Here is a 16,038-nt window from a genome sequence, read left to right as displayed (position 1 = left end):
TTTTACCTACCTCGGAAGGATGGAAGGCTGAGTCAACCTTGAGCCTGGTGAGATTTGAACTCGCAGTAATTGCAGGCAGCTGGTGCTAGTTAACAGCACTTTAGTCTGCTGCGCCACCAAGGCTCTTTTTGTTCTGTATTATAGCTTCTGTTATTCAGAAGTTGTGGGAGCTTCATCACTGGAAGCTTTCAAGGAGAGACTGGACTGCCCTCTGTCAGAAATGGTGGAGGGTCTCTTGCCTGGGTCGAGGGGTTGGACTAGATGACCTCCAGGGTCCCTTCCAACTCTGTTATTCTCTGTTCTACATTCCATCTTCCGTACTTTTTTTTTCGAAAAGTACACAGAGGGGTTAAAAACAACAGAAACATTTGGACTTCTTGATGGATTCCTGCTGGAGGCAATCTACTGCAGCAAAACATTCTTCGTCTAACACTATTGTTAAAAAAACGATTTGTTTGTCAATGTTGTGATTTCCATGTGACTAATTAAAAGTTGTTGGATTCTCCCTCAGGTGCAAATCTTGACCATGGACTCGGGGGTCAACCTGGACATCGTCAGACCTTATTTGGGCAAATACCGGTCCTTTGTTGGGCGCTGCTGCCAAAAATGCACCTCGAAGAGCTGGGTAAGGAATTGATGGAAAGGGACGGATAAAGAAAGCTTTTTGCTCGATTCTATCCAAAATCTATTTTTTTAGTTTGGCGTTTTATTCCGCTTTTATTGGGTTCCCACGCTGCTGACGAGCCAATTTGGAAAGAACTCGATTTTCTTGAATTCCTGTTGCTTCCTTTTTAAAAAATTTTCTTTAGAATTGGGGTGGGAGAGTTAACACAAGCCCAAAAGTGGTCTCTTTTTTAGGGGGTGAGTGGGTGGGTCCCAGTATATTTATTTTTATAACATCCTTGAAATTTCCAAGCCATCAAAAGGAGGAAATTAGTGCAGAGACAATACCTCAAGTTACGACCGTTGGTTTAACAACATTTCAAAGTTACGACCGTTTCAGAAACAACGACTTACAATCCCTCCTCGAAGTTAACCCCCCCCCCCCAATTAAATGTTCGCAATTCGGGCCCTTGGCCACTGCCTCGCTTTTATGACTGTCGCAGCATTTAGTAGTCATGTGATCGTGATTTCCAACCAGCTTCTGAGAAGCAGAGTCAATGGGGAAGCCAGATTCATTTAATGACCACATGGTTCTCTTAACAACCACAGTAAAAATGGTTGGAAAATCTGGTCTGGTCACCTGATAACTCATTTAAGAACTGCATCGTTTAGCAACCAATTGCGGTTGCATGTTGGGAATGATCTGTATAGAGATAATGAGTGGCCTCGGTTCTTGGCTTGGATAGTACGATAAGCAATAATTAGTTAATCAATTGAATTTTAGAGTTGAAAGAGGTCAGTTGGATTTTCAAATCCGTACCTAGGATAACTCTGATTAAAATGTTTCAGACAAAGATTTTTTTAGCCTCTGTTTGAGGCAAGGGGAGGCTAATTCCCTACTAAACTGCTTTTTTTCTTTTAAGTGGTTTTTCTTTTAAGGATAGTTGACTGGGGAATTCTGGGAGTTGAAGTCCACGCATCTTAAAGTTGGCCAACATTAGGAAGCCCTGTTCTAGAACATCTAGCATATCACTTACAGCAACACCACTTAGATTTATATACTGCTTCACAGTGCTTTTACAGCCCTCTCTAAGTGATTTACAGTCAGCCTATTACCCCCAACAATCTGGGTCCTCATTTTACCCACCTTGGAAGGATGGAAGGCTGAGTCAACCTTGAGCCAGTCAGGATCGAACTCCGGAAACGGCACGGCGTGACTGGCTGGGAAAATGCCGGGCTCCGACGAGCTCGGCAAAAACCAGCCAGACGAACCGACAGCGGGGGGGGGGTCTTCAGACCGAAGCTGTCCTGTAGGGACAGTGAAGAAAGAGAGGCAGCTCGGTGTCTAAAGAGGGACAGGCAAGTCCCTTGGATAGCCCGAGAAACTCCCTCCGAGCCAGTGATGGGCAGCAATCAGAGTGAATCGCCATGAAGCTGGAGCCTCTGGAGCAAGCGATGTGCAGGAGGGAAGATTTGGACAGAGTGCTGGTGTTGGGTGAGTGATTGGCTAACCCACAGAGAATAAAAAGAAAATTCTAAATATTTTTAATTACTAAACTATTACTAAAATTACCCCGGCGTGGAAATTGCGGCTAAATAGCGGCGGGGGGAGATGGCGGATGGAAAGAGAAAGCGAGAATGACAAGCGCGCCATAGAAGAACCCGAATAAAGAATTAAAAGTGATTGACAAATGGAAATGGAAATCTGGAACTTGGATTCAATTTGGATTGGATTATAAACTGATTGGTGGTATATAAAAGTGAAAGAAGAGGTGAAAACTGGCTGAGTCTACCTTGAGCCTGGTGAGTTTCGAACTGCCAAATTGCAGGTAGCCAGTAGCCAGCAGAAGGAGCCTGCAGTACTGCACTCTAACCACTGCGCCACCGTGGCTCAATGGAGAAAATTTATGGAGAGAGAAAGCTCAGCTCCCTTGTTTTGGGTTAGGAAGGTCTTAATCATTTGTAGTAAACTTGTGCTGCGTTTCTCTCTTGTAGCTGGGAGGCCAGAAGAGCAGAAGAGCTGCTGTCTTTAAATTCTGTCTCTTTTTTTTTTTTTGATCTGCAGGGATTTTTCTTTCACAAGCACCTGGCCTCCATGGGATTTTGCAATGTGATCAAGATAACGGAAGAAAACACCAGGTGAGTTGAGGAGAGGAGAGGTGCATGAGCCCAACGCATTCGATTCCTACTCACGGTTAGGCTTGCAAAGTGGTTTGGCTTCCACCTTGGTGTATACGTCTCCTACCATGCTCGGAGGATGTTGATTTCAATTTCAAATCTTTATTGTCAGTGCACAGCATATGCGCAATGAGGTTGGTTGAGCTCCCTCAGTGCAGCCCCCGCCCCCAACACAATACAACTCACAATGAAGACAGAAAATCCCTAACCCAATAAATCCTATTAACAAAACACCCAGTCCTATTGCACCAGTGTGAACATGTTACCCGTTGCACCGGCCCTGCAGTCCATCATACTACGTAGTTATGATGTTATTTCTCATTCAGGAGTCTGACAGAGTAAAAACTGTTCTTCAGCCTGTTCACTCTTCTAAGGCAATCATAACGAATGATTGAAAGTCAAGGGTTACCTATATTGGTGTACAGAACCTGGATTTTATGCTTGTCCATGGTTAATGTTCTCCATCGTCTGTCCTGGGTTTACAATTTTTTTCCCCTGGAATATTCTTTTCATTCTTGTTTACAGCCAGATTTTTAATCTCTAGAACTGCCTTCCAGTTTAGCTTTCTGGATAAGATTTGCAAAACTCTTGCCCAAAACATTTCTTCCGACATGTATAATGGTTAAGTCATCAGGCTAGAAAACAGGAGACAGTGAGTTCTAGTCTGATTATTGGGGCACTTGGTACCATGTCCAAGAATTTTATAAGGTACATCAGCAAATTGCAACTTCCTGCAATAACACCAGCGGAACTGCAAAAAACTGCGCTACTTGGAATACCAAACATCTAAAGAAGGTCCTTTTTTGATCCCTAGGACGCTGGCAGCAACCTGTATCAACCATTAGCACCAGTCAATGGTATTTGTGATGCATTTTTGAAAGTTCAGTTGATTGGGTTTCATGTTTAATGAATAAAGTAAATAATAATAATAACAACAACAACTTTATTGTCATTGTACGTGTATACACAGTATACCCATACAACAAAATTCACTTAACACCCAAAGACCAGGTCCAACACACATAACAATCCCCAAACACACCCCCACCCACCACAATTCCCCACCCCTAAACCACCCAAACATCCACACAACAGACCAAGTAATGCTGTCCAACAGCTCATGGATGGTGGCCCTTTAGTTCATGGTTGAGTGCAATTATAGCTCTGGGATAAAAACTATCCAGAAAACGTGTGGTCCGAGTTTTAATTGTCCTGTATCTTCTGCCAGAAGGCAACAGTCCAAAAAGATTGTAAGCAGGATGGGAAGAGTCTCTGAGAACGTTGTGCAACTTCCTCAAACAGCGAGATGCGAAGATGTCGTCCAGGGCTGGTAGCTGGAGTCCGATGATATTCTGGGCAGTTTTAATGATCCTCTGTAGAGCTTTTTTGTCCGCTACACAGCTGCTCCCATACCATGTAAGAATGCCGTATGTCAGGACACTCTCAATGGTGCCAGTTTTCAGCCAAAGGGACTCTCTCGATGAACGCTAACCATTCTGCCTACCTGCTTATGTCAGCTGGGTGCCTAGGATGAAGTCCTGTTCATTAATCTGCTGTTAATGAGAATATCTGGGTCCTTCTTTCTAAGACTAGCTGCGTTTGACTTAAGTCACCGACTCTCTGCATCTTTTTATTTTTCTGGGGTTTTTTCCCCCCTCCTCTCCTACTCCTGTCTCCCATCTCTTCTGAATTAATAAGTGTGTAGATAACAAAGCTTTGGCTCTCATAGGAATCGAGTGAGGATTAAAGAGTTTATTCTCATTAGCCTGATTCCTAATTACTTTAATTGCACTTTACGAGGTTCTTTGAAATACTGAAATCCCTGAAGTGCTCATGTTGTTAACGGGCAAGGAGGAGAGGAAAGATTTGATGGATACCAAAGCAAAGATTTGGGGTTGGGGGTTTTTTTTCCCCCTTTTCTTTTTTAAATAGGAGGCCATCCACTCGGGCCCTTCCAGATCTAACTTGGCATCCTTTAAAATAGAATAACAGAGTTGGAAGGGACCTTGGAGGTCTTCTAGTCCAACCCCCTGCTTAGGCAGGAAACCCTACACCACTTCAAGACAAATGGTTATCCAACTTCTTCTTAAAAACTTCCAGTGTTGGAGAATTCACAGCTTCTGGAGGCAAGTTGTTCCACTGGTTAATTGTTGTAACTGTCAGGAAATTTCTCCTTAGTTCTAAGTTGCTTCTCTCCTTGATTAGTTTCCACCCGTTGCTTCTTTCCTGCCTTCAGGTGCTTTGGAGAATTTTTTATTTTTATTTTTTATTTGATTTATATGCCGCCCTTCTCCGAAGACTCAGGGCGGCTTACAATGCGTTAAGCAATAGCCTTCATCCTTTTGTATATTTTATACAAAGTCAGCTTATTGCCCCCACAACTGGGTCCTCAATTTACCTACCTTAGAAAGGATGGAAGGCTGAGTCAACCTTGAGCCTTGGCGAGATTCGAACCTGCAGTAATTGCAGGCAGCTGTTTTAATAACCAGCTTAATAACAGGGTGCCTTAAACCACTGTACTACCAAGGCTCTTCTCTGTTGACAGAAAGTTTTCGGCTTATGAAGATTCCCAGCCCTGAACGTAGGTTTGAGTGATTTTTCTGCTCTTTTTGTTATTGGGTTGTTTTTAATCTAATTGCTGGAAGTTTGGATGACCTCAGTTCAGGGTCACTCGTGATTGGAACAGTCTGTAAGTCTAGTAAAATAAATAAAAAAAAAAAACTGACTCATTTCTCCAGCTTGATCTTTTTAAGTCTAAATGAAAAAAAAAAGTAAGTTTTAAAAATAACTCAACAAAGGAAGGATTGTTGACTTGGCTAATCAAGGAAGTGTCAGTGCTTGGCAAGTCTCAGTTGGCTGGTTCAAGAAATCAAGATGAATATTTAGCTATATTGAACATTTACTTTTATTCCCTTGTTTGTTATGCTTTACCGTAATTTGCTTGCTTACTTTGTCTGCCACTAATGATTAGGGGTGACACGATAGCAGTATTCCAGTATTTGAGAGGTTGCCCCAAAGAGGACAGGGCAGGGATGAAATCCAGCAGGTTCTAACGGGTTCTGGAGAACCGGTAGCGGAAATTTTGAGCAGTTCGGATAACCGGTAGCGGAAATTTTGAGTAGTTCGGAGAACCGGTAGCGGAAATTTTGAGCAGTTCGGAGAACCGGTAGCGGAAATTTTGAGCAGTTCGGAGAACCGGGTAGCGGAAATTTTGAGTAGTTCGGAGAACCGGTAGTGGAAATTTTGAGTAGTTCGGAGAACCGGTAGCGGAAATTTTGAGTAGTTCGGAGAACCGGTAGCGGAAATTTTGAGTAGTTCGGAGAACCGGGTAGCGGAAATTTTGAGCAGTTCGGAGAACCGGTAGCGGAAATTTTGAGTAGTTCGGAGAACCGGTAGCGGAAATTTTGAGCAGTTCGGAGAACCGGTAGTGGAAATTTTGAGCAGTTCGGAGAACTGGTAGTGGAAATTTTGAGCAGTTCGGAGAACCGGTAGCGGAAATTTTGAGTAGTTCGGAGAACTGGCAAATACCACCTCTGGCTGTCCCCAGGAGGGGAAGGAATGGAGATTTTGCAGTATCCTTCCTCTGGAATGAGGTGGGAATGGAGATTTTGCAATATCCTTCCCCAAGCCATGCCCACAGAACCGGTAGGGAAAAAATTTGGATTTCACCCCTGGGACAGGGTCAATATACTTTCCAAAGTGCCAGGAATTAAGGAGAAACTTCCTAACAGTGAGGACAATTAAGCAGTGGAACAGAAGTTGCCTTCAGAAATCGTGGGAGCTCCTTCACTGGAGGTTTTCAAGAAGAGACTGGACAGTCACTTGTCTGAAATGATATAGATCTGTGATGGCGAACGTATGGCATGCAGGGCCTTTTCTGCGGGCACGAGAGCTGTTGCCCAGCTCAGCTCCATTGTGTGTGCTCGCGCCTCCCGCCGGCCAGCTGTTTTTCGGGATGTACAGGGCGTGAGTGCATGCAGGAGATGCGGGCACATGCGCGGGGATCGCCGGGGCAGAGGTCACACACGCATGTGCGGGGAGGGTGAAGTGTGGGGGGAGTGGCTCCTTCCCACGGCCCATTTTTGGACCCGGGAGGCTCCCAGGAGTCTCCCCACGGTCCGTTTTGGATGCCAGGTAAGTGCAGGGCCCATGCAGAGCCTGGGGAGGACTAAAAACAGGCCTCCCGGAAGTCTGGAAACGGGCCCATTTCCGGCCTCCGGAGCCCGGGAGAGGCTGTTTTCACCCTCCCGGAGGCTCAAGGGAAGCCTCCGGAGCCTGGGGGGGCGAAAACTCCCCTCCCTGTGGTGCAGGAGGCCGAGTAGGCATGGAGTGTCGTGTGTGCATGCGTGGGGGGGCGTGCATTGCATTATGGGTGCCAACTTTTGGCACACGAAGAGAAAAAGGTTCGCCATCATTGGTATAGGTTCTCCTTGCTGTGTTCTTTGGTTCCAGGTACCGAGGCTGGCTGGTAAGGAGGCTGTGTCACTTCCTGACTGTGTGTGACTGGAGGATTTCTGCTGAAATGCCCCCCAATCTCCAGGAAAGGCTCTTTCGCACCCAAAGGTACGGCTGTGAGATGGAGACTTCACTTGGGGTATAGTAGCCCACAAATGCTGGACATCTCTGGATGGTTCTATTTATTTCCTTGCGATATTCTGCGCCTAAAAAGATTCGAGTGGCTTGTAGAAATACATCAACCCAAGTTAGATTATAGTTAAGCAAAAGCATGAGCCACACTCTAGCCATATTAATGCAACCAGACTTTGGGATTGTGGGAATGCTTCCCGAAATGCTTTCCTGGAAAGCCACCTTCCAAAAACCTTCTCACAATCCCAAATTTCCTGGGCCTAGGGCCTCAGGTTGCCATCACTGTGCTTCCTGAACCTCTGTGCTGGCTTACGAGAGCAAAGTTTATAGGCTGGCTGTAACAAACAATTTTAATTGTATTTTTTAAAAAACTTTTATTTATTGTTATTGTTATTGTTTTTACTCTACGTGATGGTTGTGAGCCGCCCCAAATCCTCCGGGGGAAGGGCGGCATATAAATTTTAATAAATAAAATAAATAAATAAATAAACCAGAATTCGTGATGGCAAAGTGGCTAAAATCCCTTGGGGATTGAGAGCGTCTTGACGAGTGGCACGGAAGATGGCGGTGTGTCCCCTGTGAATGGTTAATGCGCCACGGAAAGTGGGAGCGTGCCATTTCGAGAAAAATGTCATTGTGAATTGCGTAGATTTTTTTACAGAGAAGTGACTAATGCATGGTAGGTTCTTTTACAAAGGGCTTTAAAAATGCATATTAAGGAATCCGCAGGGCCCAAGAAGACTTAAGAAGGAAATGCAGATACTAAAAGGAGAAGCTACGCTGGTGAAGGGGTTCTTGCGTTGGGATGAACCTATGGCCAGGTGCCATGGAAGTCCCTCTCGTTCAGCAGTGGGTTTCACATTATGTTACTACTGGCTCGCCCCACACACGCACGCTTGTTTCGTGCACATGCCCCTGGCCTTCTGTGTATGTGCTTTGCTCGTGCGCGTGCCTTCCACGCATGTGCCCAGCCTCAAAAACGTGCCTAAATAGGATGGCATAGAGCCGGGGTGAGTGGACAGACCCACCCAGCTGAGTCCCAATTAGTTGCAAAACAAGCCCTTTGGAAGAAGTCCTTTGGGATAATCACCATTTTCTTTGACATCCTGCCAAAGGCCTTACTTGGCAAAGCCCCACGAACTTCAGAAACAAATAAGAGATGCCGACTGGAAATAGAGTTAGCAACGTTGCTTTCCTGCAAAAGGCCCAAGTGCCTTTGTTTCTCTTTTAAGCCTTGTGGGAGGGGCCAATCATCTCCTGGCCTTACTCCTGAGTCGTCCCTTTTGCTTTAGCTGCTCTTGCCTTCTGGCAGCTCTGCGCATGTGCGCACTAGGAACAGGCTCCTCCTGTTCCTCTGCCTCTCTGCTGTCCGACTCTGGGGGCTCCGGAGTCCGCACATCGCTCCCAGATGGCCCTGGCCCCATCTCTGCCTCCAACGCAGGGCCCTCATCCGGGCCTTCCCCAGACTCCAGGACTGGTCCACGTTCCTCCCCAGCCTCATCGCTGTCCCACTCTACAGGCTGCTGGCGGACCACAACATTATCCAAAAACAGATTGGTTGCAGACTGTTAGCGCTGGCCTCTTCGTTTTCTGCCTGCAAAGAATAATTAAACTTCTTTTTCTTTTTTTTAAAAAACTTTTGTTACCCTTTGCTTGGAATTATTTTACCCCAAATAGGGGAGAGGATCATTTTAATTGACCCCATAAAGCCATCTCCAGGTTTAAACAGATTCATTGCTAAAATGACATACTGTATATCTTAACTTGAGTTATCTCCCTCTGTTTTGTAACGCCATGCGTCTCTCGGGGACGAACCTTGCCTTTTCTGGGAAAAAAAATTGGGGTTTTTTTGTCTTTTTTTTTTTAAAAAAACCCCTTGTTTTCCAACATCCCGAATAACTGGAACAAACTGAAAAGAATTCTGTGATGTAATTTTTTTTTTCCATGTCCAGAGAAGGGTTTTTTTTTAAAAAAACACAAATACTTTATGTTTTTTTTAAAAAAAAATTGCAATGCTGGAGGTTTTTAGCCCTTTGTTGGAACTTCTTGTGTAAAAAAAAAAAAGAGGTCAAGGAAAATATCTTTCCATCTGACCTTCCAGTTCAGAAGAGGATGCAGGAATTTTGAAAGAGCAAAAACAGAAACCTTACAGAGTGCGTCATATTTTCACCAGGGATTCTGTCGTGTGACTTACGCATTCATTTTGCCCAATTTCTGCGGCAAAATGTCATACAAAGCTTTTCATTTTTGAAGCTTTTAGCCTGTTTCTTTCTTTCTTTCTTTCTTTCTTTCTTTCTTTCTTTCTTTCTTTCTTTCTTTCTTTCTTTCTTTCTTTTTTTTCTTTTTGATGATCAAAAATATCTGGCTCTGGGAAATTCTGATTTGCTTTTTGTCCAACGATGTGGCCGCTTGGGTGAATTTGGCTAAATCTCGGAACAGCTAAAAGAATCAGATGGGCTTCGTAGCTTGGATTGGAGACCACTTGGAAATTCACAGGCTGCGAGCTAGTCTTGGAAGGGAAAAAAGAAAAGGGTCCTTAACAGAGACAGTGTCACTTCCCTTGCGATGGCAGTTGGGATCAGCAACTCGGTCATTAAATGAATCAGTTGCTAAGTGAAGCACCACGGTTTTACAATCTGCCATTGGCTACTCTTGGCTTTACAGAGCTGGGAAGGTGGAAAACGTGAGGATTGGCCTCAAAGTTAACTTTCTCATCACCCTGGTGACTCTGTACGGTCACTGTACGAAGCAGTCACTAAACGAGGAGGATCTGTATATATGTACATTCGTATATATACACACACCCACACAAACACACATACATACATACTCAAGCATAAGCAAAGCCATAAGCAAGAGGGATGGGAATCCGATGAAAAGGCACAGCAGCCAAAGACAGATGCACATTCCAGACTTATCTCTCTCAAGGCTGTATTCCAGGGTTACCCACAGCAGTGGGAGGGGAGTGATCTCTACAACCCATGAAATTGCTCCGTTGGCGAATGTGATCAATGATACACCTTGGGGGAGGGGGGAAACAGGGTCATGATTGGGACATAAATTACGTAGGGTCAGAGCTGGCTTCACTTGGGAACCTGCCGACATGAAGCTCCTAATAAATAACTGGATTTCTTTTGAAGCTTGGCTCGAGGCTCATGATCTAATTAGGGCATCCGTCATTAAAACATGAATGTTCATTGAATTTGTTCCTGGGACATTGCCGAATGCCTTGCAGAGATGCTTTCATTCTCCTCATCCTGCCCTCCCATTTTTTCTCTTTTTCCTTCTTCCGACCAGAGTGCAAGAAGTTGTGTCTCCGAAAGGCTCAGGGGACACTCCAGGGACCAACTTGCCTGCAGAAGAGTGGATGAAAGAGATCCAGAGAATTCTCGGCCAGATACAAGGCCGGCTCTCCCCTTTCCTCTTGAGGTGGGTCCCCAGCTTGGCTCCGCCCGGAGGAATGGAGGGGTGGGGAGATTCGAACCTGGGGTCTGAAAGAGAAAAGAGGGACCGCTGGGCTTTTCCTCACTTTGAGCACAGAGCAACTGGCTGCGTTCACATGACATTCAATGCACTTTTTCTGGCAACCCAGAGGAGACCCACCTGGATGGAGAAAAGAGGTTTTCCCAGAAGGGCTCCAGAACCTGCTTGGATACTGAATAAATACTGGGTTGCAGTTCAACTCTGGAGTATATTTAAGCACAGTGTTTGTCTTTCTTTCTTTCTTTCTTTCTTTCTTTCTTTCTTTCTTTCTTTCTTTCTTTCTTTCTTTTTTTCTTTTTCTTCTTTCTTTCTTTTTCTCTTCCTTCCTTTTTTCTTCCTTCCTTCTTCCTTTCTTACTTTTTCTTCCTTCCTTTTTTCTTCCTTCCTTTCTTTCTTTCTTCTCCTTTTCTTTCTTCTTTCTTTCTATTTCTTTCTTCCTTTTTTCTTTTTTCTTTCTTTCTTTTTCTTTTCTTTTTCTTCCTTCTTTCTTTTTCTTCCTTCCTTCCTTTCCTTCCTTCCTGCCTTCTCTTTCTTACTTTCTTACTTTCATTCTTTCTATTTCTTTCTTCCTTTTTGTCTTTCTTTCTTTCTTTCCTTCTTTTTCTTTTTTCTTTGTTTCTTTTTCTTCCTTCCTTCCTTCTTTCTTTGTTTCTTTTTCTTCCTTCCTTCTTCCTTTGTTTTTTTCTTCCTTCCTTCTACCTTCCTTCTCTCTCTCTCTCTCTCTCTCTCTCTCTCTCTTTCTTTCTTTCTTTCTTTCTTTCTTTCTTTCCACAATCAGAAGATCCAGCCCTGCCCTAAATCTCATTAGAATATTTTTAGGACCTCCTTTCCAGGTTCAGTCTGCAGGTTTTGCAAGTGGGGAAAATGGGGGCAGCTCCTACAAGGGTCTCTCCCGTTATGTGAAGGATGCCCAGGAATTTCCCAGGTTGTGCATTGCAGGACTTCGACAGGCCTGCAGGCCTTTAAAGAGAATTTATTCTTGCCTTGTAGCGAGAGTGGGTGGCAAACAAGTTTAAGGAAATGAAAATAAACAAATAAATAAAATGTATCTGCAATCACAGGTCTACAGGCAAACTTTTAGGAATTGTAAGATTAAGGATGTGCAAGCTTGGCCCTGGATTGACTCCGAGGTTATTACAGGTGTTATGAAAATTATGTTGGGGATGGCTTGAACTGCATTAGCAATAATTGGTGAAAAAATTGATGATCAAGTGTCCATGGAGCGTATTGCTCAAGCCGTCTTTAGAAGCTGCTAAAAAGCTTGTCCAGAATTACTTCTTCTTTGACCCTTAACATCTTTTCTTCCTTTAGGTTCTGTCACTGGGTTTTGCTAAAATTCCTGACCCGGATATTCCTCAGAGTGATAGTCCACAAAGGGCAGCTGGAGATGGTGCACAAAGCAGGAGAGGTGGTAAGGGAGCAAGCCTTCCTGGGATCCTTATAAAACTTTAATAAGGCCACACCCAGAATCCTGCATGTGATGACCCGGGACACGGCACAGAGATAACACAAACAGCTGGCAGTTCAAACCGCCCCTTTATTGCTCCAAATTTCCCCAAACGCTCCCACGTTTCTGGCAAGTCCCAGAGCAAAGTGATGTCAAATCCCCACACACACACCTCAAGCAGCCTCTGGCTGCAAGTAGTCCAGCCCAGCGCTGTGTACACCAGTAATAAATCCAGCAGGGCAAATCAAGGAGTTCAGGAAGCAAAGGATCCAAGTAATTAGTCCAGAAAGAATGCAAGGACTCTTGGAAAGTTCAAACATCGGCAGTCAACACTTCAGGAACTCAGCGTTTCTTCCCGACAAATGCCCCTCCCCACAGCGTCTCCTTAAGTCTCGTTCCCCAGGTGTGCCTTGTAAAGGTGGGCGGGGCACTCTTCTCCCGAGTAGCCTGCTCAGTCTGCATTGTTCTCGTCTTCTCTCCACTCTCCGTGCTCTCAGATCAGGAGGGGGTGGTCCTTGCTCCTCGCCTGAGCTCTGTTTCTCATGTTCATCCTGCCCCTGGAAAAGGCCTGGAAATGAAAATGAATGAAAAACGGTTGGGTATGGCTAGTCTAGTGAAAAGAAGGACTAGGGGTGATAATGTGTTAATATGTGTTAATATTCCAGCAGTTTTCTCTCGCTGGAACTTAATCTCTCTATTTTTCCCCTACAACTAGGCTGATACTCCAATGGTTTTCCTTTCAACTCACAAGTCTCACCTGGATGGGCTGTGGCTTCCGTTCCTTCTGGTCTCCCAGGGTGTAGCTATGCCACGAGTAGCTTGGGAGAACAAAACCTTCACTCCCACCTACAGGTAGAGTCAACGTCCTGGAAAATATTTTAATCTTCCTTTAAAATCAATTTTATTACGTTATTATAAATCCTAAGTAATATATATTATTTTCATGCAAGGGTATTTATACAGTAGTAATGAGATACTATTAACACATTAACATTTAGAGAAGTTGAACCTTTGAAGATGGTTTGAACCTTTGAAATTAAGTTTGACACCCCTGATCTACTCCGACCCCTTTGCCCATGACATGAGACCTCACTCCATCCCGAAGAAATGCCCGTCCAATCTTTTCTTGAAGACCTCCTGGGTTTTCTACGGAGTCTTTCTTTTCCTTCCCTGCCTTGTACTTTTCTCCTTTTTTTGTGAAATATGTGTGGGAGGCTCTGTCTTGGAAAAAGCTTTTACCGTTTGTTTCTATTAAACCCAATTTTCAGGAGTCTTTTTTCAATGCAATAACAGCATTTTAATAATTTGCAGGATGCGTTCTACTCACAACCAACTTAACGGAATTTAGCTTTCTATCTGGGCACAAATGCACAGTTCAGAACCAAGCTATTTTTTTTAATCCCCCCCCCATTTAACCAGAGCCTGCAGACTAACTTAAGTGTACCCTTAAATGCACATTTGTCTTCATTTTGACCCTCTCCATGTCTTCTGAGTCCCTGAGGTGAAGCTGTGATCCCAATTTTTTTTCCTTGCACACAACTTATCATATTTTTCAGAGTATGAGACACACTTCCTCCCCCCCAAAAGAGGGTGAAAATTTGGGTGCGTCTTATACACCGAATGTAACCCCTCCCACCCGCCGGCTCCCACCCTTTGGCCTCTGCCTCCCAGCAATTTTCCTTCTTGCAGCAAACAGCCCGTTTCAGCTTCAGCTTCAGCACAAGCAGCTGATTGCTGGTTGGATCGGCCCATCAGCTGTTTCAGGCTGCAGGGATTGCCATTGCCAATTGCCCATTCCGATCCCCGCCGCCCAGAACGGGCGGAAAATGGGGCATGCAGAGGCTGAAAATGGAGGCAGCAATAGGCTATGGCAATCCCTGTAGCCTAAAACAGCTGATCCTCGGGAGGCCGATCCAACCGGCAATCAGCTGCTTGTGCTATTCAGGCTGTGCTGAAGCTGAAACAGGCTGTTTGCTGCAAGGAGGCAAATTGTTGGGAGGCAGATTTTTTTTCTTGTTTTCCTCCCCAAAAAAGGTAGGTGCGTCTTACAGTCCGGAGCGTCTTATACTCCGAAAAATACTGTATCCGTGACTTTCATGTTTCAAGCGGTATTTCTTCATATTTGGAAAAATAAATGGCTCTTCTACTTCAGCACGCCAAAGGCAGTGAAGATTTGCCCGAGGTAGACTCCTGCCCTGTATAGCAAATTTCTCCTGATATGCCTGAATATTTTCAAAGAAACCACCAGCCACAGATTTTCTCAGGGTGAACTAACAGCTTTCTTATCTTCCTGGTCCAGGGCCCTGCTGGCTTCGCTGGGAGGGGTGTTCCTGCCCCAGGAAATGGGGCAGAGATGGGACATTGGTGAAGGAGCCCTCTCCAGAGCTGTGGTGGCTTCCGTGAGTGGAATCCTTGATCTTTGGGCCAGGGAAAGGCTTGGACTCTTAGCGGCTGGGGGCGGTCGGGGAGGCTGAGGGAAGGACCCAGGAAGAGCATTCCAAAGGAAAAGGGCTGCCTAGGGAGTGTGGAGGGGCTTCAAAAGTTTGGCTGGAGGCTCGTGAACGTAACCGCTTCTTCTTTGTTAATCCTTGGGTTAAGTTGGCTATTCCAGTTTGTGCTTTTTCAGATCGGAAAAGGGCAGTTTGAACAGATAATTGGAAAGAGAGACAGAGAGGAAGGAAGGAAGGAAGGAAGGAAGGAAGGAAGGAAGGAAGGAACACAGAGAGACAGAGACACACACACACAGAGAGAGACGGAGATAGAGAAAGACAGAGACAGAGAAAGACAGACAGAAGAGAGAGACAAAGAAAGAGAGACAGAGAAAGAGAGAGAAAGCGAGACAGAGAGAGAGACAGACAGACAGAGAAAGAGAGACAGAGAAAGAGAGAGACAAAAAGACAGACAGAGAGAGAGACAGACAGAGACAAAGAGACAGAAAAAGACAGACAGACAGACAGAGACAGAGAAAGAGACAGAGAGAGAAAGACACAGAGAGACAGAGAGACAGAGAGAGACACAGAGAGAGAGAGAGAGAGAAAGAGAGACGGAGATAGAGAAAGACAGAGAAAGACAGACAGAGAGAGAGAGAGAGAAAGAAAGAGAGAGAAAGAGAGGGTTAAAAAGACAGAGAGACAGAGAGAGACAGAGAGAAAGCGAGACGGAGATAGAGACAGAGAGAGAGACAGAGACAGAAAGAAAGAGAGACAGAGAGAGAGAAAGAGACAGATAGAAAGAGAGAGACAGAAAAAGACAGAGAGGAAGAAAGAGAAAGAGAGAGAAAGAAAGAGAGAGAGAAAGACACAGAGAGACAGAGAGAGAGAGACAGAGACAGAGAAAGAGAGAAAGAGAGAGACAGAAAAAGACAGACAGAGAGACAGAGAGAGAGAGAGAGAGAGAATGAATGACCAGATGACTCCAAGGAATATAAATCATTCCATTCCCCCACCCCCTCAAACCCCAATTCAGAACTGAAAAAGCTTCTTAGGTGAAAAGCAAAATGTCTTCAAGGGGGAGGAAAAAAAACAAAGAAAAGTCCAGTTGCCTTTTGGAAAAAAAAAAGCTCCTTTGGGACAATTCCGCAATGCAATTTTCAAGTTTTCATGGCCGTGGGGGAAGAAGAAAGCAAGCACAGTCCCAGCTGGCCTTTTGCACTCTCTGGAAACTCTTCTTCGAGCACCCACCGCTTCTGATCTTACCTTCAAAGCTGTTTTTTTTAAAAAAAAAAAAGAAAAAGGAAGGAA

General features: G+C 44.7%; 1 protein-coding gene across 1 annotated transcript in view; it reads left to right on the top strand.

The window, feature by feature from the left end:
- Window positions 1–508: 508 nt before the first annotated feature.
- The window catches only part of LOC139326542 (glycerol-3-phosphate acyltransferase 2, mitochondrial-like), a 42,649-nt gene continuing 27,119 nt past the window's right edge, over window positions 509–16,038 (top strand). The window contains exons 1-7 of the mRNA XM_070956532.1: window positions 509–625; window positions 2,669–2,742; window positions 7,234–7,344; window positions 10,666–10,797; window positions 12,163–12,262; window positions 13,014–13,150; window positions 14,598–14,697. Coding sequence (XP_070812633.1) covers window positions 527–625; window positions 2,669–2,742; window positions 7,234–7,344; window positions 10,666–10,797; window positions 12,163–12,262; window positions 13,014–13,150; window positions 14,598–14,697 — 753 coding nt within the window. The 5' untranslated portion in view covers window positions 509–526. The remainder of the gene's footprint in view (window positions 626–2,668; window positions 2,743–7,233; window positions 7,345–10,665; window positions 10,798–12,162; window positions 12,263–13,013; window positions 13,151–14,597; window positions 14,698–16,038) is intronic.

The sequence above is a fragment of the Pituophis catenifer genome, unplaced genomic scaffold (genome assembly GCF_029215685.1).
Source record: "Pituophis catenifer annectens isolate HBS135680 unplaced genomic scaffold, rPitCat1.0.hap2 SCAF_53, whole genome shotgun sequence".
NCBI classification, from domain to species: Eukaryota; Metazoa; Chordata; class Lepidosauria; order Squamata; family Colubridae; genus Pituophis; species Pituophis catenifer.
This window is presented reverse-complemented; position numbering and strand designations above follow the sequence as displayed.